Here is a 24,416-nt window from a genome sequence, read left to right on the forward strand (position 1 = left end):
AACATCATTTTCGATTGCTCATTACCCATGGCGCACTGAGCGGCGAAGCGAGGACGAGCATAAAGCAGTCAGCCTAATGAAGGGTAAATCTTCTTAACTGAAATTTTGGTGCTCTGGAGGGGTTTTTCTTTTTCTTTGTTTACTTATTTTTGTTGTTGATGGGGGTTGGTTGGTTGGTTGTTCTTTTCAATGGCAGAAACCCGTCCCGGGACGACTATCAGTGCCGAAACAGAAGCGAGAGCGTGCGCACCATTTTCCCGCTTACTGTGGACGTCCTGTTTTCAACCATTCAACCTACCACCGACCTTTTCCCGGTTAGCGCCAACATGCTAAGTATCAATAATTGGACTCGGTTCGTAAATTTTTGCCCACGTTTCTTTGCCCTCGCGTACCATTTTCGAGGTTTTTCACCTCTTTTTCTTCCAGTTTGTGTTGTTGGTTGTTTTCATTATGCCTGCTGCAGTTCCAGTTTCCACCAGTGGCCTGTTAAAAAGTTGTTTTCCAAGAAAAACCACCACCGTACTACCTTTTTCCGCTCACTTCCCAATTCATGACTTTTGTGTGTGCGCTGGTTGGCTCGAAGATTTGCCCTGCCGGAGGGCAAAAAATCAAGCAAGAAATCAACCTGCAACCTGGTTGAATGGAACAGAGGAGAGCTACCAAAAAAAGAGAAACGCATACCCCAAACTAACACATACACATTTTGGAGGTCGCTTCTCAAGAGTCGCAAACACAAACGCCAAAAAAGTATGGCAAAGTTTCCTGCAGCTCGCCGGGCGCAGTGCCAGGTTCGTGTCCTTCGTCCTGTGAGGTACGCCGAAAATTCATGATAAAACTTAGTTCCTCGTTAATTGTTCGAGACGTTAAAATAAATTTTCGGCAAAATATAATTAACGAAACGGGCGTACAGGAGACACGGGCGCGGTCGCTTGCGGGACGAAAAGCACAAGTCCTTGTCCTGCATTCGCGTTTGAAAAAGACACACAAGACACGAAAAGCACCATTTTTAGTACGGATTGAAACGCAAACGCGCGGGCATAAAAGATGTTTAAAGTGGAGGAAAAACTAATCCTTTCATGCGGTCAGGAAGAAAAGGTCGAATGGCTTTAAAGGGCTCATTTCAAAGGGCCCTTAAATTGCAATGTTTTTTTTGGGAGTTGTACGGAAAATAAACATCTACTCCTTCCTGTACACCAAAACCCATCACCAAGCAGCTTAATCCCCAAAACTGGGCTCAAATTGAAAGCAAAAACACCGTTACCGTCGTTTGAATCATGCTCAATGAGGTAGAAAAAAGAGCGAAAGTCAATTTAATTAGGTGAAGACAAAACGTCCTCAAAAAGGGGATGAAAATGCTCAAACCAAACGGAAGAATGATACGGTTATTGAAGTTCGTAACATTCCCCTAGTTAATGGTTAATGATTTTCAGTATAATGTTTGCTCGTCGTAAAAATAATTGTTTGTTACATCCATTGACAATTTGAGTCTGGACTATGTTATTCGTTTTTGTGAAAAATTCGAGGTAGACTCCAACCCGAATCTGTAAATTTTGGATCCGACTTTGGAAAGTAGGTCTAAACAGCATTATTTGGAGCCGTCTGGAGTCTACGGATTCGTCCGCAGTTGGAGTCAAATAAAACACTGTTTACAATGTATACCCACAAAGCGAAAATTAAATGCCGACCCAACACTGACCAACTCCGGATGACTCCGGACACCTCCAACACTAGTTTGACTCTGATTCCGGTTGACTCCGGCCGACTCTCTGGCACTGGAAGATTCCTGCTTAGGACGACTCCAACTCCGAACAACTCTGACTCCGACTTGGGCTTCGTACAACTGATATTCCGGACGACTCTGATTCTGGGTGGAACTAGTAATCCCGTTTTTGCCGGAATCGGAATAAGACTAACAATAACAAGGGTCAGAATTGGAGGTCTACCAGAAGACCTTATTTTATACTTGCTTCGCTGATGTCACAAACCTTATTTTAGTTTTAGTTTTTTTTTTAGCTTATTGTGGGGAGAAGGTCCTGTGACGAATCCATTCTCTCCATAAAAGATCCAATAAACTATCGATACCGAATAAGAGCTTTGTGTAAGTTAATTGCATCGTAGATTCGTTGAAAACTTCATCCGCCCGGTTGGTATCTTCATCCGTAAATCGCTTTTCAATCAAACTTGCCCATCCCTTCATCCTATCGTGAACCCAATTGCTTCTCCCCAAACCCAACTCATGCGCGATCGTTTCATTCCAGCTAATGAAGTGACAATGTAAATAAAAAGGCGCACACTCTAACAGATTCTTTACTTTATGTCGCAAACTAATAAAATGAAAATGTCCCTGCATCCAGTGTAAGCTCTCATGCACAGCGAACGATACTTGCTGCAAGCAATAGTGCCAACAGCAACAGCAACGGCAATGACATTTCCATCTTCCATCTGCCGGCGACTTCCTAGAAAAAGTCGTTAAATAGCTGCTCCGCTGGCCCACTCGGAGAGTAAAGGGAACGGCACACAATCTAGCAGTGGATGTGCTAATTTTCAACGAGGAATTTTCATCCCCTCAATGCTAGATTTTCCCTGTGTGTGTTTTTTTTCTGTTTTTTCTTCTGTCGCCATCAGTGCTCCTGCTGGATTCTGTCAATTTTATATCCTCCTGACAGGACGTCACGGTGCCCACCCCCCTCGCTCGGAGCCTTATCGGAGTGCTCCGATTCGATTGGCAACGTTAGGTTTTTATCGTCCACTTGCTCTCCCTTTCGCTCCTTCCCTCAGTCGCGGCTGACGCTTATTGTGCTAATAAACGTCGCTCGAGAAGCGATTGGAATTAAAAGGATCGTCGAGGATTTTTTCTCTCCACCATCTCCTGCTCTCCGCTTCCATCGCTCCTGCCAATTGGAGTGCTGCGTTTTCTGCCACCATTTTATTGCCCCGAGACGCCCGAGAACCCCTATTTCCCGAGACCCGGGTCCGGTGCCATTAAGGAAAATGACACGCCGGCTCCAGTTTCATAAGCTGCTTATTGCCATCGATACGTCATCCGCGCCCGCGTAAGGCGGAAATGGCGGAAACGGGGGGCTCTGGCAATACTAGAGAAGCTGTTGATTTTTTTTTCTCTCAATGTTCTGTTTCTTTTTAATAAATTCCCACCCTTCTCCCAAAGCATCCATGTCATGAGCGAAGTTTAAATCGCCCCGACTGCAAGACGAACAAGTGCACACTAATTAGTTTTTAGCGAGCAATCGTTGCAAAGAAGTAGCTTCTCAGGGTTGAGGTTTGTGTGTGTGTGTGTGTGTTCTTCTGTGCGATCGAAACAATCCGATAGCTGTTTCGCATTACCACCTTGCCCAGATAGGGACGTCTGCAAATCCATCATTAAAAGGGCATGGCGTGAAATTACTTTCACTTTACGATTAATTGACATTACGGAGCTGTTTTAATGAGACGTTTCCTGCAAAAGTACAAAAAAGCTCCTTGCTTAAGCTTTTAGTTGTTGCATTATATCAAGAACATCTTTTTTTAAGATTGTAGCTGCTTAAAACACTTAATTCTGATTCAATTTTTTACTCTATCTCTCTCTCTTTGACAGGTTTTTGTGCACGCGAAAGTGTTCTTCAGCATCGGTGGACAGCACTTTACCGGTGAGCCGGTCCAGTTTTCCTACATGCCGGACACGGTCATGGAAAATGCACGTGACGTCACGATCAAGCTACACCACCGGGTAGGTCGGTACGTGCAGATCCATCTCTACTTCGCGCTGCGCTGGATCATGCTGAGTGAAATATCGTTCAACTCTGGTAAGTGTATTAAAAATATATATATATATATATATATATATATATATATATATATATATATATATATATATATATATATTTGATTTTATGAGACACTTCCTCAAGCCATTTGCAACACTGTCTAAAAGTCAAGCAGATAACAGTGTTGTTATTTAAAAAAAAACATGTTTATTGCCCTTTCCGCACCAACAACTCTACACTCTAATTAGAATCTGAACATGCTGCCGTTTTTTGCTTTCCGCTACGCTGCTCGTCAAGCTTATTGGAACGTTATCTTTTTATTAGAATTTAATGCACTATACACTGGGCAGTGCAGTTGATAAGCAAATCAAAACTCGCCCAGCTCAGCTCATCATTTCCAGTACGCCTTGACGGACACGATTGGCGAGACGCGAAAGATGCACGAAAGCGTGAATGTGTTCATTCGTGCGATGCGTCGCAGCTACCCACTAACGAGGTGGTGTTGTTGCTGGCTGTGCGTCCTTAAAGAGCTGTTTGCAATTTGTTTCTTTTTTAACAAGTGTTTTTTTCTTGTTGCAACTTGCACCACAGAACTGACACCGATTCGGTCGCATGCACACGACGACGCTGGTGACCAATTTGTAGCGAAATAATCAAATTAACTGTACGGTGCAGCAAATCCTACCGCATACTGGGGCGTATTCAGCCAACAATGTTGTTATAGCAAATGCGAAAGAGAGGCAGTCGCATGATGCGTGCAAGAGTCACCGGTGCTAAGGAAGGTTTTTGATAGACAATACTATCACGGTTGGCATAGATCGTTTACAGTTTGTTTATCATTTGTTGAAAATGAGTGTTAAACATGTTAGAGTATCTTTTAAAAAGTGAAATTTAAAATAATAATCAAGCTTTGAGGCCATTCTCGTGATACAGTAGTCAACTCGAACGACTTAACGACATACTCGTCTTGGGTTCAAGCCCCGAAGGGACCGTGGTACATGTGTAGAACTGACTATCCTACTATGGTAATAAAAAAGTTACTGAAAGTCAAAGCCACTAGTGGTTCAGGCAGGTTTTTGACATTCAACGGTTGTTGTGCCAAATAAGAAGAATAAGAAGAAGAATCAAGCATTAGGAATTGCATTTATTTCAATAAATACCTTAAATACAGAATTTTTTTTAATAGATTATGGCTTGTTTCTAATTCTAACAGTTAATTTTAAAACTATTTGTTCAAAATATTGAACATCATTATTTTCATTAATCGAAGAATTACAAAAACATGTTTTTGTAACCTTTGAAAGTTACTAAAACAACGCTTAAACTACACAGATAACACATAGGTATGGTAAAATATGTTTTTTCCAATCAGAAAAACATGTGTAATCAATTCAAATTGAGCTCCATCCAGAATAACTGAAGAAAAAATGAAAAATGTGAAAACCAATTTGAAACTTATTGAAAAATTTAATTGAATCCTACGGCATAAAGCATACTGAACTCAAATATTCAATTAAAACCCAGAACAGATATATATAAATAGCCAAACAAGGGCAGAAAAGATATGAGTCTTTTAACAAATTACAATTTAAGCTCTGTAGAAAATAGTGAAATTCAACAAATAGCGGATAACCAGATGTTTAAGATTAATTACAATTCAATTACTTATTTATTACATAACTTTATTAATGTGATTAATAAGCAAGTTAGCTAAAAATAAAGTATAAATCGTATGAATTTTACTAAACAATTTGTCGACATATTTCCAACAAAAAGACAATAAAAACAATACTGTGATCCACCGGAAGTGAATCTGAAACGCTAGCGATTCCTTCCAACTTGCACTAGCTAACTCAATCACACAGCTCAACAAGCATAAGTGCGACAGCATAAATACACTTTTAACAACTGCGTGTGCAATCTTGCAGCCAAAAAGAATAGAAAAAGATGCAACAAAAGCAATCTCTCTCTCGTGCCGTTCTTGCTGAAACCCCCATCCCCCTTTGCGTCGTTGTGAAAACAAACCTAACGAAACCAATTTCACCTCCCGGGCGCGCTGGTAATGTTTTCCCACATCGTTAGCGCGGTACCCGAACGCATTTGCGCAAACATTACGCGCCCCATGCAACCGCGCGCGTAAGGCAACCGGCGTGTGAGAGTGCATTTCAGTGATCGGAAAGGGGGAGGGGAGGAAAAAGGACCATCCCATCCCCAACGGGACTCCAACTATGAATGATGTGCTGTTGGTTTAACAAGATTTTAATGAACGGAAGTTATGTTTCTTCCGCGGTCTGGTTGCCGTTGCGCGAGCGATCTTTGCAAGCCTCCGTTCACTCTGTTGCAGTGATAAATTTAGCGCTCCCTTTCACTCTTTCTCTCTCTTTTTCTATTGCGCATTGTGTGTGTGTGTGTGTTTGAAGAGGAGGATGCAGGTTTTATTTCTGTAACAATGCAGCGGCACACAGGAGGGGAAATGTTTGTCCTTTCGGTGAATGATTTCGCAATCAGTTTGAGCCCGCGCGCGCTCTCGAAGAGTTGATAGAAACAGTCTTTTGCGGAATCTATTACCCAGGCGTATCCTAACCTCAGCAAACGCAGCAATAGAACGCACCGACAACCATTGCAACGATCGGGCCTTCGTGCCGGGATGGTAATAAATAGGGTGAAATTATTCAAAAGATCGCATAAATAACACCCGGCCTGGCTATTTATTTGTGTTTGATCCTCGACTGTTTGTCATACTCCGGTTGATGGTTGCGCTCGTGTCTTGTTGCCAGTCCCAACTGCGACACAAACACACAAACCTGGTAGTTTGTCCGGGCGCTGCCGTGTGCCAGTTTTACGCAAAACCGCACCCCAGCGAGAGTGTCCCGCTTCATGAGGATGACGATGAACCCGTTCCGTTCCGCTCTGGAGCTGTTTTGTTTGTGGCAACCATTTACCACCATGGCACCATGGATCTGGGATCCAGCCGTGCGACGGAATGCATTTCGCGAATTGTACGTCTGTGGTCATTGCTGCGCCATTTGTGCTTGCAACGGTGCAGGTGGGGGTAAAACCGGTGGTGCCAAGTTGTTTAAGTAACTGATCTATAACAAAGCGGATATTTATGATGGTCAATCTCGAGTGTGAATCGGTGGCCATTGGTTGAAGACGCTGTTTGTGTTGGGCAAACCCCCGTACCCGATACCTTCCGCGTGCATCCAGATGCAGCGAACACTTTCTTACCACTGTTTACGCAGCGCCAGCCAGTTCTTTCTGCGCGCGTGATGAAGCAAACCATCTTGAACGCGTGAAGAAATACAATCAGCCCACTCCCTCCCTCCCTGGGTCCTAGCCAAGACGGTCAAGACGGTTTGTGACCCATTACAGCTGGCTGGTGGACAAGTACAGTGGTAGTAGCAGCATGCGGTCTGGTGGTGTAAATTGTGTACCGCGGGTGTAAGGTGGTCGTGTTGATGGTTTAACTCTACGTTCAAAGCGCAGCGCAGTGTAAAAATGTGCTCAGATTCATGCTCATACTTGCGCACCAATAAACACACACACACACACACGAGCGAACGCTTTTGAGAGAGAGCCGTTTATCACCAACGGTGGATAAGTTATTGCAAGTTGTGCCTCTTCACGTACCGGCACAAAACACGAAAAGTGGAAACTATTTTTCTTTTTCCATTCGGTTTGAAATGTGTGTGTATTTGCCCTTGCAGTGTTGAAGTTGTTCGAAAGGTGTTTCGCCGTTCTTGCTGCCCGTGAGAGAGTTTGGCCAGCGTGCAGGGCAACGTATGTTGTGTGCAAATTAATTAGATAATAACGTATCGGGATGAAAAATGCATGCTAAACGAGCAATTATTTATTATTTTTTATTGCTCGTTTATAAGGCCCGTAGCAGCGCCGTAGATTGTTATTGATCGAAGCATTAGCGGTGGGATTAAGCACGTTTGATTCATGGTTTTGATTTGGTAATATTTTTTATCTGCCTCATTGGTTAAGTATGAAGCAGTACGTATGCTTAATTTAATGCCTGATGGTAGATCTGTAAATGTGTGTGATTACTAAAAGAGGATTTAAAAGTATTTGAGATACGGTTTTGACATTTACATCCAATCTGAATAGATTATGCACTACATTCTTACCGATGTAAAGCTGATTTTCTTCAATCCTGTGTAAGATACCGTGTATCACTATACAAATTCTCCTAAATTTCCTACGCTAATTCCTCCGCTACACATTTACTACCGGGTATGCTTTGTCGACTAGTATAGGTTCTTGATCGATTCCAGGACTGGAATGGGTTCTGCATCAGTTTCAAATATTTTATGAATTTACTTTCAGCTTTAGGACTTATATGGATTCATGGGTAGTTCCAGCACCGGTATGGATTCAGTTTCAGTTCACAGTCCGGTAAGGATTCAGTGTCAGTTGCAGGACCGGTATACGTTCTAAATAGGTTCCAAGGCCATTATGAGTTCATCATCGGTTCCAGGATCAGTATTGGTTCAGTATCAGTTCCATGTCCGGTATGAATTCATGATAAATTCCAGGGCCGGTATGAGTTAATGATAGCTTGCAGGACCAGTATGGATTCATGATAGCTTCCAGGACTGGTATCAGTTCATGATACGTTCCAAGACGCTGTAAGAGTTTATGATATGTTCCACGACCAGTATGGGTTCATGATAGATTCCAGGGCCGGTATGAGTTCATGATAGGTACCAGTACCGGTATGGGTTCATGATCGGTTCCAGGACCGGTACGAGTTCATGATAGGTTCCACGACCAGTATGGGTTCATGATAGGTTCCAGGGCCGGTTTGAGTTCATGAAAGATTCCAGGACCGGTATGAGTTCTTGATAAGTTCCGGGGACGGTTTGGGTTCATAATCGGTTCCAGTACTGGTATGAGTTCATGATAGGTTCCAAGACCAGTAAGGGTTCATGATAGGTTCCAGGACTGGTATTGAAACCTTTAAATCGAAAGGTATTAAAAAATAACCTTTTTCGAAAGTTTGTCACTTTGTACTGTAATGTATTAATAAATCTTCTTTTCTGGCGCAATTACCTGTCGAGGACTGTTATAGGCAATTGATGGACTCAAGTTATTATCCAGCTTTATGTTAAGATCTACAACATGAGGTGTTAAGATCCACAACACCAAGGGGTCCGCGGTAAATTACTTTAAAGATATGGGTTTTAGTGTTTGCAAATTAATAAATAATGTGATGCTAATGATGCACAATCAAAAGCAATTAGTAGTCCCACGAAACAATACAGCTCCACGACTAGAAAACCACCACATTCCTCTAGCGGAATAAAGTTAAGAACTGCCTGTTCTGCCTTACATCCAATTTCAATTGTTTCCATTTCCAAATCACGTCAGGCATGCCTTCTGTTTAGCAGCAAATGGTTCAGAACAGAGTAAACAGAGTCTCCTCCCCAATGCGCCGCTGGGAAAGAAAATGCATCCCTATTAACCCGTAGCCCGATTTCGCATAGCAACTCCGCATGCCATTCGACCCGAGCGCCCCCTCTGCTCTGCTTTGTCCCATTCCAATCGAGCGCTATCATAAATTGCTGTCAACGGCAGCAGAAGCGGCACCGGCAAACGTTCATGGAATGCTAAATTTAGCACTCAAACCCCATTTAGCAAGGGATCTTGCCTAATTTCCGGCTACCCAACTACCGCCGCTCCCATCACAAGGATGTGCAGAAAAAGGGAGAGATGGTGATGGGAGCTGAGCAAACATTTCAAGAACGGCGGTTTAGCAAAACTCTTCAAAGCGAAAAAAAATCTCCAACGCCTTCAACATTACTAGGTAATTGGTGCGCCAGAACGCCGTGATGCACTTTTACTTTCGGAAGAAAACATGCGTCTTCACGCCACTAAATGTCACCGGCGGCCAGCAGTTAGCTCGGTGGAGCGCGCGCGCGCTCCCTGCTCCGCTCAGCAAAAGCAGCAAGTCATTAAATTTAATAAATCAAACAACCCGATCTCACTCCCGCGACCCTTTCCTAACGAGGTGTGTGGTGGGCGCAAAGAAATGCATGGTCGGTTAAAGACGTCACACACGCGTCCCCGGTTTCACCCTCAGTCCCAGATTCTGGAAAGTACAGTGGTTCGTGAAGCAGTTAATCATTCCTGCATCCTCTTACATCAATCCTTCCGTGGGCCACCGCATCCCAACGCACCCGCCCGAACTGGAGCGAGGGTAATTTATCAAAATCCGAAACCCTTAACCCGCTCCCAACTCCACCCCTTCTTCGGGAGCATCGCCCCATCCCGAGCGGGCGAGTCAACGGCTGCCACGCACATGCATTATACGGATTTGAAGCTAATTTATGTTTATTTTCCCGTGGCTTTGATATCAAATTATGTTATTAATTCCAGCCGGCGTTCTTCGGCCCGGCAGGACCGTGCGCCGGGCGTTTGCTTCCGATGCAACTGTATTTTTGATTAATTTCCAGTGCCTCCTCGCCAATCGACAGCAGGACACGGATGAAAGCAATTGCCCCCGTTGACCACCACGGTCCGCCGCGGCATCGCCTTGCGGAAGATAATAAATTTAATCCTGCTTAAAAGATGCAAAAGGCCTTCTCCCCAATGAAGCTAGTTGAGAACTAAAGGGGTTAAGTACGAAAACGCCGGCGTTTGCCGCTGCATTAGACACATGCACATTAATGGCAAGATTTTTGCAGACCAACATCAGCGCCACATGCGGAATGATTATTGAGCCAATCTTCATTACCCGAGCTTCGAAAACGTTCGCCTCCGTGCGTCTTCAAAGGACCGCCGGTATGCGGATATGCGAAATGCACTCTTCACAGCCTCCCTCTCGACGAGAGCGACGGGGCGAGGTTTGTATTTCAGCGCACATTTCTGCTAATTTGCGTGTTTGGCTTTTATGGCTTTCCGTTTTATACTTTGTGTGCTGCGCGCGGCCGTGGGTTGGTGGATCGTTGACGAGTGCGACACACACGTCGCTAGAGGGCAATTAATTGCCTCCTCTTTCTTGCGCGAGCGGGCAGAGCGCTGTCGTGTGAATGAGTGAAGCGTTGATTTTGTTTTCCATTCCATTTCTGGAATGTTTGTCTGCCCTGTCACATGCCATGCCCGCACTCATGAAGTAGTGGAAAGTTTTGCTTAAGAAGAAGGACGGTTGGAGGAAGTTGACCTCGAACGATTTGGGGCATGATCTTGTTGTGGGATGCGAAAGATTCTTCATGGGACGTAAAATTAGATGACATAGAGCGAAGACGAAATAAACATTATCAAGAAGGGATTTTGAATTGTGAGATGATTCCAGGAGTTCGTGCTCTTTTATGAACAATAACATGATTTCCTTACTAATGTCACTATCATTGTGCAATCAAGTACTGGAGCATGTATCAGCAACTCTTGTGCAGCAACTCATGTGGAGCAACTCTTCAATAGAGTATAATATGATTATGCTTGTTATGAACCATATGTTAAAGATAACTGGAATAGCGGAAATTAACATCTTTTTAATTCGCAATTATTCTCACTTGAGCAGCTATATGACCGAGAATCAATGCAGAACCTCATTTACTGATATTGGGACACCTTCACGATTCTAGTCTAGTAGTTTTTTTATATGGAGTTTGACAGTTGGAGGCTGAAATCATGTCAATACTCCAACCAAAACCACACACAAAACTAGCCTGCAATTTTCAGTCTAGATTTGCAGCCTCTAGAGCCTCAAAGCTAGAATTAGATTAGAGTACCTGCTGGAAAATATGGCAAAACACGGTGTTGTTTACATTTACCCCAAGATGCACTAAAGAGATCGGGTTATGGAACTTAGAATCAAAGTACATTTAATCCAGGCTTGCTCAAACAGGTTTTCTGGTAGCTTGAAGAATATACAAATCATTCTTAAATTCTTCATTCAGAAGCAGAAGCGATAAACATCAGCATACACCTTGCGCTAAGCTCACCTGTATATTATACCCACTTTGATAGCTGCTCGAACACTGCTATACAATGCAAACAGCTGACGGAGCTGAAATTTCAGCCTACAATCTAGAAACAGAAAGGGGCCCATTAATTTTTAAGTTAGGATGACTGTTTGAATTCTCTAAAACCTGAATAGTATAACAACATCATGAGAGGACCTTCATAATCGATAATATTGCAGGACCCCTTACAATCTTTCTTATGGTGATTTCAGTATATCAATAATGAATGAACCTGTTCCTATCTATCATTTGCCCCAATGACTCACGAATATTTTATGGAATTATAAATGGTTTAGACAAATTCAGGTGTCTCATTGATACTCTCATCAAGTCAGGCGTATCGGGCTCAACCTGGAGTGGATATCCCTCATACACCGAACTGACTATCATGCTATGATTAATTCATTCAAGTTATTGTTCTTCGAACCTGTTATTGGCTCGAAAAGGACTAGAACTTAAAAGACACCTGTTCAGAAATAGAAGAATAGAATTTGAATTTAAATATTATCATCTTTTTTCAAAGTAGTATGTTGTCGGTGCTATTTATTCTGTAAATTTGTTAACAGTAACAAATGGTACATATATTACATCCAAATGAAGCTATTATGCTAACCATTACGCTCAGCAAAATCATAAACCATTCATTACCACAACCGCTCACTAACAAAACCCCCGATGTTTTTTTTTCTTCCTTTCTCCCCCCAGCACCAGTGACGGGCAATTTCTCCGACGAAGAAGTCAACGGGAACTCGATCTCGCAGGAAAACTCCATCGAGTATCCGCTGCAGCGCGACGAATCCGGCATAAACATCGTCAACAAGGGCGAACGGAACCACGTAACGCAAAGTAAGTGTACCACCCCCCGTTCAACAACCGCAGCAAATAACAAAACGCCAACCAGGTGACGGACAGCTAGCCAGATTCTCAGGCCAATTTGCTTTCCAGTGCTTATTACCCCGCGCGCATCGTGGGAAGGGGCCGTAGAACGCCACCGCAAAGCAGTAGGGCCCGCATTGTTTGTGCCCATTTTGCACGGTGCAGTCCAATCAATATCAAATCAAATATTCATCTTAGAAATTACTTAATATTTAGCATAAAATAATTGCAAATTAACTACAATCAAGCGTTGGCCGGGCCGGGCCCGGGCAGCTTGCGTTTGATGCGGGCACTCCACGAATCAAGTAATAAGGCTCCCATTAGCTCCAGAACCAGAACGGAAGCAATGTCTTTGGACGGGATAAGAGACTTACCTTGCGTTTGCCGTCATCGTCCGGCGTCTAATTCTCTCCCACTCCCCCCCCCCCCCCTCGAGGGATGGTGGCTCGCTCGTTCAACATTACCAGTGCGATCAAATATCTTCCACCAATTTGCATTGCTAATGTGACTCATCAATTATTCAAATTATCACATACTTTGCCCCGGCGTGAACTAGTTGTTTGTCGGGCCGTCGGCGTGCTGGCCGGGCCCCGGCACAGTTTGATCTTTCGCTGTGCATGCGATGATGCGCCCCGGAGACAGTAAGCAGCCGTCCGGAGCGGCAGCCAGTCCAGTCCGATCAATTCCCTTTGATGACACAACGAGCAGCGCTGCAGTGGCTTCATCATCGGGCCTCATCTGCATCGTTGTGCGGCTGCGGCGTTATTCGGCTTGGCTCGCCGGTCATTGCGAGTGTCCTGCGGCGGCATAATGTCTTCTCATGCTGGCCTGCCGCTGTTTGTAGTATTCATTGCCCCGGCCCATGATGAAAAGATGAGTGATGATAAACGGCCGGCTGCGCTTCCTGCGTTCGCCCACTCTCCCTGCTCGGCGGCGGCGGCGAGTGGATCGGCCAAGAGTGAAGAATGAATTTATCTCTACCGGTCCTGCAGCTCGCCCCCGTACCCGGGGCACAAAACCGGGTTTTATCACGGCAAACGCAAGCCATCAGCAAATCAAACGATTGTGAACGCACGGCTGGTACTGGCCTGGAGATATGTGCTACAGAGGACACATTGCAGGTTGGATGTTCGTGCACATATTTTGTACGCTTGATTTATTTATCACCTGCCTCCATCGCCTTCGATCGATCGATTTAATGTACGAACTTTACAACCTCTCCACAGTTCGTTATGCATGCAAAAATCGAACACCTGTTTGATCGGGCCTGCACACCGTGTTGGGTGTGGGATTTCTCTTGCATTGCTTCTTGCACGTCCACTGCTCGTGCTGGGGATGACTTAAGCAGCGTCTCGTAGCAGCGTAGCGCCCTCCTTAACTTAAGATGTAATCCCTATTCGTGACAACAAGCGCCAGTTTAAGAGACCAAAAAGAAACCGGTCCTGTCAGCCCAGTTGTCATCGATTAGTGCTTTGCCGCGCGTGTTCTCTCATTACGGCCCACTTGTAATACTTACCACTTACCTGTCGCAAAATGAGGCATGATCGGCTCTTACAGGCGATCAAAAAGAAAAGAAGAAGTGGACATTTACAATTTAAATTAATTTCCAACCGTTAAATGGCCACCGACTGCCAGAACGCACTGGACCCTACGTCGTCGATCGCTCGTTCCCAATCGCTCGTAGAAGACTCGGCTTGGGCTCAGTTGGCTAAAAACCACCAGAAAGACAGTCAATTGCCAATGGCAACGCGCGGGATGCAAATAACGGTGGAATTGATTCGTCCATTAGCTCCCCTGACAGGTCCAGTTTTCTGCGAAGACTTTTCATTTCCATCTTCCACAACTTACAACACTTTCTTGGTTCCTTTTTTCTTTCTTTTCCATGAACTCCACAGTTATCTCACCGAAACCGATCGATCAGGAACCGGAGCCACACTTTGTCGGTGTGGTGATAGCGGCCCTGACCACCATCATCCTGCTGCTGATCGTCATCATCATGTTCATCGTGGCGAAGAACAAGCGCACCCGGACCGCGGCCGTGCTCGACGCGCTGCAGCACAATTTGCATACGGACAGTTTGGGCATCGATAAGCGTCTGAACAGCAATTTTAAGGTAATTATCGATGGATTCTTTTTTTTTTTTTGCTACGTCGAACAGGTGAAGAGTTGTTAATGTCTCGGCTAAGTGGTATGCTAATGATAATGAGGTGGAGAGCATTTGTGGAGCAAAATGGACACGAAGTATCTGGTGCACATTTGTTACCATTAGTGTCTTCTGAAGTACCTCAAATTAAGTTTAAATCATTTATTTGCTTCCATAATAATTAAAATCAGTTTGGAAGCAGTAATAATATGATCTTTCAACACCAATTCATGCAAAATCAGCCAACACATTAAAGCATCATTTACCACTCATCGGTGTCTAAATAGCGAGAAAAAGTTCCATCAATCAATCCATCATCCTGGATCCAATCTGCTTATCAGCGCCAAATTACGCGATGCGACTTTCCCACGCGTCCCGGATTCCGCATCAACGTTTGCTCGATTTGCACCGACCCTAACTGCTCCAAACAATCATTGGTCTGGTGTGTGTGAGTAGGTGATTGCGCTAAATTTGCCAGGAGCACCAACGTGTGTGCGTCGTCTTCCAACTTTTCCAATAACAACCTTCACCACTCGCCACCGTCCTCGTAGTTCTTGGCAAAGTTGTGCCTTTTTGGTTGGAGCTGATTGGGATGCGTACTCTCCCTCCCTTCCTCTACATCCATTGGGACACTCGATCGAAGCTTGATCGAAGCTCTGCACATTTACTTCAAGTGCACCGACGCCAGTGTGGGGCGAAATCCCCCCGGGGGAGGGAGTTTAAAACTTTCCCGTTCGAAATGCGGCACACAGAACAAGCCCCGATGCTAACCCGTTCTTTTCCCCGTTCTCTTTCCCGCTCTACGTTGCAGGTATCGATAGACGATAATGAATCGATTGATAAGAGCAGCCTCTATCACGAACCGTTCAATGTAAATATGTACACCAGTGCCGCCAGCGGATGCTCGATGAGCGACATGCAGCGCCATCACATCACACCGGACTATACAGGTAAGGTTCGCTCTATCCGTAGTCACCCGTCGGTCTCGATACCGTCGGCAGGATTGGCAGCAGGGAATTAGTCCCTGCGGTTTACTGGATCTCTTCCAATCTCTAGCTCTCTCTCTCACTCTCTGTGCATCCCTGCAGTCCCTCCAGTGCTCTCCATAATTACACTTGATATGCAGCAAAACACTTGCAAAGTGCTAGCAAATGCTTGCACCAATGAAGCTGCTGGACGGCATACTACCGAGCTGAAGTGGGGTGGTAACCAGGGAAGCTTAAATTAAATTAAGCTACAAAGTAAGGCACGTTCCACGCGTCACAACGGTCACCGTGCGTGGAGCTGGGCGTGGGGCAAATGGGCTGCGCTTAATTTGCGCCGACCCGCTCTCTGATCCCCTCGAAACAGTACGGAATGCGTGCGTGCGTGTTTAATTACACGCCATCTTCAACACGTTTCCATGCGTTGCGTTTTGATTTCTGTAGCAGGGGAGCATCATCTCGTTATGATTTGGCTCTCCCCCCGCGATCGCAATGCAACAGGGGTGCAAAGTGCTGCTACAAGCGCGTCGATAATCTGCTCGATTGCTCGTAAATACTTTGTTCGCGATGATAAAATTAATGAAAAAGCGTCTGCAACACATGACCGTCAACAGGACAGATCCACCAGTGTACTCTTGGTTTGTGGACTTGCTTACGGTTTCCTCTTCATATCCGCTCCAAGAAAGACGGCGTGCAGAACTAATTTATTCATTGCCTGTCGACGATCGTATACTTGTGCTATCGTGCTACATCATCGCCATCATCATCATCATCATCATCAGCAGCAACAACGACATCGTCCTCTACCTTCTGCACATCTCTTATCTCTTATCGATCCGCGAAAAAGTGCCACCAGCTCGTCGGTAGCGCCGTCGCGCCGATCATCTCCCGAGGCCATTACCTACAAGTAGCATAAAAAGATAAATGTTACATCGTGTGCAGCAGTAAAAAAAGAAAACGGCCATCGAGCACAGAGAACGAAGAAGGAAGCTGAGCAGTGTGCAGCTCACCCGAATTTATGAACCTTCAGTAGCGGATCAAAAGTCGTCGACATTATCGACATCGTCTTTTGCCACGCTTTCAACGGGTTCCGGCAGACAGGCGGAGAGGACGGGTGGTCGATAAATTGTTTTCACCCCTTATGCATATTTATGACGGAATATCTGTCGCCCACCTTTTGCCGGGGGTTGCGGTTTACTTACATTTCTCGCTCTCCGCTTCGCCGCCTTGTACCTTGTGTTAAAGTCCTTGTGAAAAGGACACATCCGACCTCGATTCGGTCCTCGCACAGCACACCATTCAAAGTCTTTATCGCTTTCTGAAAGACTCACCCGCCCTCCGGCAGTCAGAAAAAGGATGGAAAATTGATTCGTCAATAAAAAAAAACACACACACCCAATACTGGAAGAGAAGTGAACAACAGGCCGCCCAAAGTCATCCTTGTGCCTGGAATGCTTAAAGTGAACCAGTTTGGCTTACTGAAGCTCCACCTATCTGGGAGGGAAGAGAGCGTAAAAAAACCATGTAATTCCCCTTCACTCTCTCCAGGCTGGCTGAGAAAATGGCTAGCAGGCCATGACCGTGTGATGATGAAACCGACCCACACACTCTCACCCACATAATCGACCAATGATGCGGTGCCGAAGTGGGAACACACACACACGCACACGCCTCCGGAAGAAAAACTGCATCATAAAGATGTTGTTATCCTGAGCGATAAAAAAAGAGCCGCCACCACCCACCCACCCGAAATCGACACTTCGTCGACAGTCGGGCCGTGTCGGTGTGCGGCGTGTTTTTTGGTCCCATTTTCCCGCCGCTTTACGGCTGAAATCATTTAGAACCACTTAGCACGTGTGTGTCCGTGTGCCGGTGTGTCAATTGAGGGAACATTTATTTCCGATGTTTTCTGCGGCTGAATATGCGCTGACCCCCCGCACGGAGGGAAGTGGGACAAATTGGGCCAAAACGGAGGGCGTTCAGGCGGGGTCAAACATGATGTCCGGCCTTGGAGCTTTTGCGTTCTGACAGGATGAGGACGCAGTAGGGTAGTTTTCTTTTATGGCGGCGTCTGCAGGATGCAATATTGTTGGGATATGGTTCTGTTTGAGGGGAGCAGATGGCAGAGCGAAGAATGGAAAAGGTGTTTTGCACAAATGGATGCAATAGCGTTTGTTGTTTTATAGTCTTTGTATGACATTTGCTATTGTTTTATTTCCTGTTAGTGTTCATTTGGCGTTTAAGATAACGAAGTTCAATGAGTCATAATTGTAACTTAATTGGCAAATAGTTAAAACCATAGCAAGGGAATACATTTGTGTATAACATGTTCCTATACGATAATTTTACTAAAATTCCAGCTAGAAAGAATAAGGATTTGTTCAAATAAACATTAAATAATTATTTAGAGTTTTTAAACTGTCTCAAACAATGCGAAAAAGTATTGCAAGAAGCAAATATTATAATTAGTATTATCAAGATATATCTACTCAAGTATCTTCCTTCGTACGTAAACAAAACGTGTCAATTAAATTCATATCTAATTTTACAAAGCCTGAAAAACTATCTAAGAGTCGAAATTTTCAGTTTCTTTCCAAACCGAAAAACATTTCTTTTTTGTCATTTTATTGTTGTTTTACATCCCCTTTAATAATATTTCCCTGCACTATCTTGGTTGTCACACTTATGTAGGTCATATTGAAATCATGCAAGTATTACATTTCAACCACACAGAACGCAGGAACCAACTATAGCATCAAACCGCAGCAACATTTCCCTTATCTCCGTCCTATTTTGCATGCAACCATACGCGCCCACCGAAGCGCACCGCAATACATCACAGGGCAAACCGAAGGGAATCCGATTGAATAGCGCACGCAAAACCCGTACTCACTTTGCTCGCTCGACAAAGCAAATCCAAATCAAGCGACCCTACACGTTATGTACTTTCCGATCGATTGCATTTCCATCTCCTTGCTGAAGTCCTTACTGAACGCGTCGCGGTCACGCGCTTCCCGTTTCCCAGGTGAACCGCGAAGACTGTTTGTTCCACATCAATGTGTCTCTTCGTGTATGTGTGTGTGTGCAGCTTACATGGAAATCGTATAGATGATGGGAAAACAAACCCACTGCAACATGCTGCTTCTGCTGTTGCTGCTGAGTTTGCATTAACCCTTTCATGTCTTAGCGCTCCTTCGTTGTGCTTCCGCGAAAGACATCGCTTATGCGCTCTCCTTTTCACACACCTACACCATTCCCTTTAAAAAGGAAGGCACCTCGGGAAGGCCTGTCCCCCTGAAGGCACTCCTGATGCAGAAATTGGAAATGACAACATGCACATAAAATTTTATTGCAATTGCGCGCTATAATGGTACAAACTGTTTTGCTTCCATCGCGACGTGGTGTGTGTGAGCTTGCGGTACTCTTACAACGATGGAAGTTTTCCCCACCTACCTGGCGTTTGTTTTCCCGCAAACCAACTAATACCTGAAGCTCTTCGTTGGTTACTTTTCAAGCAAAACCTACCACTGTGAAGGCCAATTGGTTCAATTTGTCTTTTTTCAATTTTAATCCACCCGGCTCACAGTTGGAAACACACCTCAGATGGGGAAAGCAAACTGATTGGTTTGTCCTTTCGTTGTTTTTTAAACACACAAACATATTTTTCTTCTTGAGGAAAATTGAATTCCACAACACACCTCAACCCCATCGCCTGGGTTGCTGTGTGGAGCGTCTTCGGTGTGTCCTCAATGGGGGAAAGCAATAAGGAAAGAGTCTTTTTTATGCTTACGTCCACCATTAAGCAGAAGGGTAGAGGAAGTGCGAACCACAAATGGCCATCGAAATGGCCGCTGACCAGCAAGGGAGGGAAAAGGAAAAGAATGATATTAATAGAAATTTATGATAATACCATTTAATATTTTAACGTTTCTATTTACCGAACGGTTCCGCATGGGCTGCCTGCACTACGAACAGGAGCTCTCGTTGTTTTTTAGTTTTTAAACCCAGCAGTGCCACACTTGCCTGCTGCCGCCTAATGGTCAGGCATCATGTGGCATTTGGAGCGAAAACTAGCTTAAGCTGACCAGCACGCCCGGCTGCTGTGCTGTCCTTGCGTTCGGTAATGCTTATCCACACCGACAGCTGCGGGGACAGCTACAAGGCAAGCCCACTGTGGGCCACGTGCAGAAGCACCGTACTGGATCGGTAGTGTTCACCCTGTTGTGGAAAGTTGCACCAGCCTATTAGGGATGGGATGTAAAATTGTGTCTAATAACCAGGTACAGCTGCGAGAGAGAAAGCACGAGACACAGAGAGAGAAGAGCAGTGAGCCAGATTAATGTTTATCCTTACACCAGCCGGTGTCCCGACGGGAAGGATGCACTTTCGAGTGAAACATATTTTACACACACCCGCACACTCATGCCCCGCACCACTCTTTTCACCACAGACGTACCCGACATCGTGTGCCAGGAGTATGCCGTGCCGCACATGCAGGACCTCATACCGAAGATACCCGGCGGGTACGTGAGCGTACGGCTGACGCCACCGACGCTGAACAACATCTTCCCGAAGCCGCCGCCCGTGCCACCCCCGCCCGAGAAGTACTACGCCGCGACGGCCATCTGCAAATCGTCCACCACCCCAACGACACCGTCAAACCAGCAGCAGCAGCAGCAGCAGCAACTGAACGCCTACAGCGACCTCGATCTTGGCGTGTCCGATGACGATCTGCAGCTGAGCGAGTACCCGCGCGACAAGCTGGTGATAGTGGAGAAGCTCGGCTGCGGTGCGTTCGGCGAGCTGCACCTGTGCGAAACGAAAGGATACAGGTGAGTGTCTTGCAACGCATTAAAGTGCAACGCGTTGTAGGCGCGCTTCGCACCATACACCGGCTAGTCTAACTTTAGGCGCTTTTCTCAGCGCCGAACTGGAAACGATTAATTGGAAAGTTTTGCTCCATTCCGCAACGCACCCTACATTGAGGTTGTGTTAGTGTGTGCTCACACGAAACAAAGGATCCTGGAGGGTTTGTGCTTTGCTCGCGGTTTTGTTGCAAATTATTGCTCGATTATCCTGGGCCCGCTTCCCGTGTGAGTGTACATGTGTAATTCAAAACTGCACGTCCCGTCATCGATGTATGCCATATAGTGCAGTGCGAGCCATTGGAGGGGAATTAACTAAACCGAGCTGTACGCAAACTTTGGCCGGGTGTTTTGAGTGGAGCTTGCATTAAAATAAGCTCAATCTTGTGCCCTCCCCAGTCTCGAAATCGAATCCAGCGCTTCGGGAACGGAGTTCCATGGCGGAAGAGGTTCACGCGCCAAAACGAAGCGCAAACATTCGGGGCCGGGTTGCGTTTCGTCGTTATAACAAGTAAATTAAATAAATATTTAAAACCATTCAACTACAGCAGTACGTACAGAATTGACAGAGCAAGAGAGGTAGAGGCGAGTGAACCGTGCGTTCGAGTGAAACTTTCTCCTAGCGGAAGTTATCCATGTGACGTGTTTTTTTTTTCTCCTAAATCTCCTCCAACACCCTTCTAAGGGAACTTCTAGGTTGCAGCCGAGTGAAGTTGGTCGTTTGCATTTTGCAGTGGCGTACCAAACCGGGTACCGAACGATATCCCGGCGCTGTACTGCGTGTGTCCTTGCTATGAGACACAGTGGAGCGTCAAACTCGGTGCGCAAATCGGGCGAGGGCAACTACACGGCATACACCACCCATTCGAGTTTGCTTCGGGGGAACATTCTTGTCCCCGCGCACAATGCACCACTCCAGCGCTGATGAATAAAAGAGCTGCACGAAACTTTGCCGAACGTCCGTCCGGGACTGACTCCGGCTTGCTGGAGTGTGCCGGCACTGCACGAAAACAACGCCACGAGCTGGACCTCCGGTTTGCTGTGGCTGGGTTCTTCCTGGGTTGGAATGAATGTCCTGCACTGGAAGGATTTGGCACCGTTCACTCTCACCGTACCTCACTGACTCGCCGTGCCTGTGCTTTGTCGGACATTGAGGGAAGTGGTAGGGTTAAAACCGGACATGAACTACTCGAGCTTACCGAGTAGCCCCACGGAGCTAGAAGAAGAATCAACTGGGCCATAGGAGAAGGACAGGGTTCTGCATTTTAAATATCAACTCTCGACTTGTTTACAACGGTGCTGGGCAGATCGACCTCGAACGGAGTACCACAATGAGCCCGTGGCCCGTCCGTTTGGGTGGTGGGTGATGGGTGTCCTCCGAACAAAACTCCTCTCTCCCACCCGTAGTGCATTCTGCGACAACTTCGGTACGGTCTTTGGACGGTGAAAAAGGAATATTCACCAGCTGGTTTCGTTGGCTCCGGGTTTTACACATACACACAGTGCCACACACACACACACCCACACAGTATGTCATTTAAATTTCATTGCCTGTGCGATGATTACTTTTTTTCCTCTTCTCCTTCTACTTGTTATTAAAATATTTAAATCGAGATTAGAAGGATAAGCTTCGACCGCAGACGGTGGACAGGGCGAATTGTTACATTTTATTTCTGGGGCGTTGCATCCCGCATGTTGACATGCACCATATTCTTGCTTCTGCTCGTTGTGTCTTTGCCATATTGGCGAAGCTTTGGAGCATACGAAAAGCACCCATGAGCCGGTAAAAAAAAGGAAGACAACTGTCCTCCAGCTTATGGTGTTCAATTTCTCATCCCGCGTTTTGCTGTGGGGACGGGGGCACTTGAAGCTTCTGGTTGGGCTGGGGGTGTGTGTGTACCGGAACTCCTCCAACAATTATGAGCTCTGTTTTACCAACGGCACACGGAGCCAAACGGTTGTGCGCAAACGATACGGGCGCCAACTTTTCGATAGCCTCCAGTTCAGCACGGCACAACGAGAATTGGGTTTTCGTTTTGCCCGGAAGTAAGCTTAAGAATTCAAATCGAAACCGTTTGGCGGGGCTGGCCAAGTTTTTTACTTGGCTGTGTTTTGTCGTTGGTGTGTCGTTGCTTTTGGCGCACCACCGGACGGAATAAACTGAAGTTTAGCTGTCGCGAGTCCCGAGCGCCGTTGGCGTCGGTCAAATCGAGTTGAATATTGGAACAGTTCCGGTTGGGAGAGGAGGGTTAGGTAGGTTCACTTGGCTGGAAAATCGCCACTACACGTCTGGAGGGACACAAGTAGAAAGTTTTGTGTAGTTTTGTGTTTTTGTGATCGCTGTATTGGAGCTTTTTTTGCAAAGTTTTGAGCAAAATGAAGATTTATTCATTTGTTAGAAACATCTCTTGAGCAGAAAATGCTCTTAACAGGAACATTTATCTTCAAATTTATTTATTCCTTTTACCCTACCTATTTCAACCACAAATATATTGAACTTCTCCTTCTGCTCGTATCACCCAACTGCAGCACGAATCTGGTGGCCGTCTCGACGCTGCGGCCAGGTGCATCCGATCACATGAAGAAGGAGTTCCGCTCGAAGGCGAAGCAGCTCAGCCGACTGAACGATCCGAACATTGTGAAGCTGCTCGGGGCCTGCCTGAAGGACGAACCGATCTGCATCGTGCTCGACTACAAGTTCAGCACCGATCTGAACCAGTTCCTGCAGGAGCACACGGCGGAAACGGGCTCGCTGGTGCAGCACAATTCCTTGAGGTGAGTCCACACGTTACAGTATAGGTTAGATTACTTCCGTTTATTTGAGGATAAAAATATACTTCATTATAACTTTGCTGCAGAAACACCACAGCTTCTTTAGTCCCATTCTGATTTCTACATTTACCTTAAGCAAACAAACACATTGCGTCCATATTTGTCTTGATGGTGTGTTCCAATTCACTTGAATATGTATCCTCCTTCGTGCTCGATTATGGAAAATCAAAGACAATGGCCCGTTATCCACCTTTGCCCGACCATCTCAAAGCGAATATCCGGAATATCCCGACCACCAGCATGTCCATCAAAACCACCGTTCACTGCCTTGTGTGGTCATCGAACGACATTTACTGTGTGTCTCTCTCTCGCTCGGTTACTTAATCAAACCGATTGCTTTCGGTGCAATTTCTATGCGATAGTAGCCGGGGTTATTATCGCAGATCCGCCTCAACCACTGTCCGTCTGAGTCTGTCCGCCTGGGATCTCGGTACAAAACTGATAGACATGTCCACGGTTACGTCCTGATCTCGTTGCACGTCGCTCCACGTTGACAGGGCAAGCCTCTGGCAAACCGCAAACGCGAAAGCTCCATCTCAAACCTCGGGATGTAACCGTGAGTCCATCCCTTTCCCACCGTCTGTTTGTCACGTCTTATCGCCCTGGTGACACTCTCAGGCCGGCAGCCCCATTCTTCCCCAGCGCTGGCTGCGTGACTTATTTCGTTATTCCGTGCCAGAAACCCGAACAAAACTGTGTGCATGGCATCGCTTGAGTCGAGACAAACCCCCGTCACCAGCATCAGTAGCATCATCATCATCATCGTTGTCGTAGCTGGTGGCATTGTGCATTATCTTTGTAAGATTAATAATTGATAGCTACACCGCAAAGGCGAACAGCGGCAGCAGCAGCAGTGCAACAGTGCAGTCAGGCGGCTACAGATGTACAGCGCGGTCAGACAGCGGACCTGTCCGGTGCAGTATGGTTGTGTTGATCCTTGTACAGACCCTCCTTTCTCCCCCCCATTTCACCGCTTTTTAACT

General features: G+C 45.8%; 1 protein-coding gene across 2 annotated transcripts in view; it reads left to right on the top strand.

Moving 5' to 3' along the window:
* The window catches only part of LOC120956443 (discoidin domain-containing receptor tyrosine kinase B), a 249,148-nt gene that overhangs the window by 192,451 nt on the left and 32,281 nt on the right, over positions 1-24,416 (top strand). For both annotated transcript variants that reach the window (XM_049610789.1, XM_049610790.1), the window contains exons 9-14: positions 3,593-3,800; positions 12,440-12,580; positions 14,506-14,723; positions 15,565-15,703; positions 20,187-20,568; positions 23,131-23,376. In XM_049610789.1, coding sequence (XP_049466746.1) covers positions 3,593-3,800; positions 12,440-12,580; positions 14,506-14,723; positions 15,565-15,703; positions 20,187-20,568; positions 23,131-23,376 — 1,334 coding nt within the window. The remainder of the gene's footprint in view (positions 1-3,592; positions 3,801-12,439; positions 12,581-14,505; positions 14,724-15,564; positions 15,704-20,186; positions 20,569-23,130; positions 23,377-24,416) is intronic.

The sequence above is a fragment of the Anopheles coluzzii genome, chromosome 3 (assembly GCF_943734685.1).
Source record: "Anopheles coluzzii chromosome 3, AcolN3, whole genome shotgun sequence".
In the NCBI taxonomy this organism is placed as follows: Eukaryota; Metazoa; Arthropoda; class Insecta; order Diptera; family Culicidae; genus Anopheles; species Anopheles coluzzii.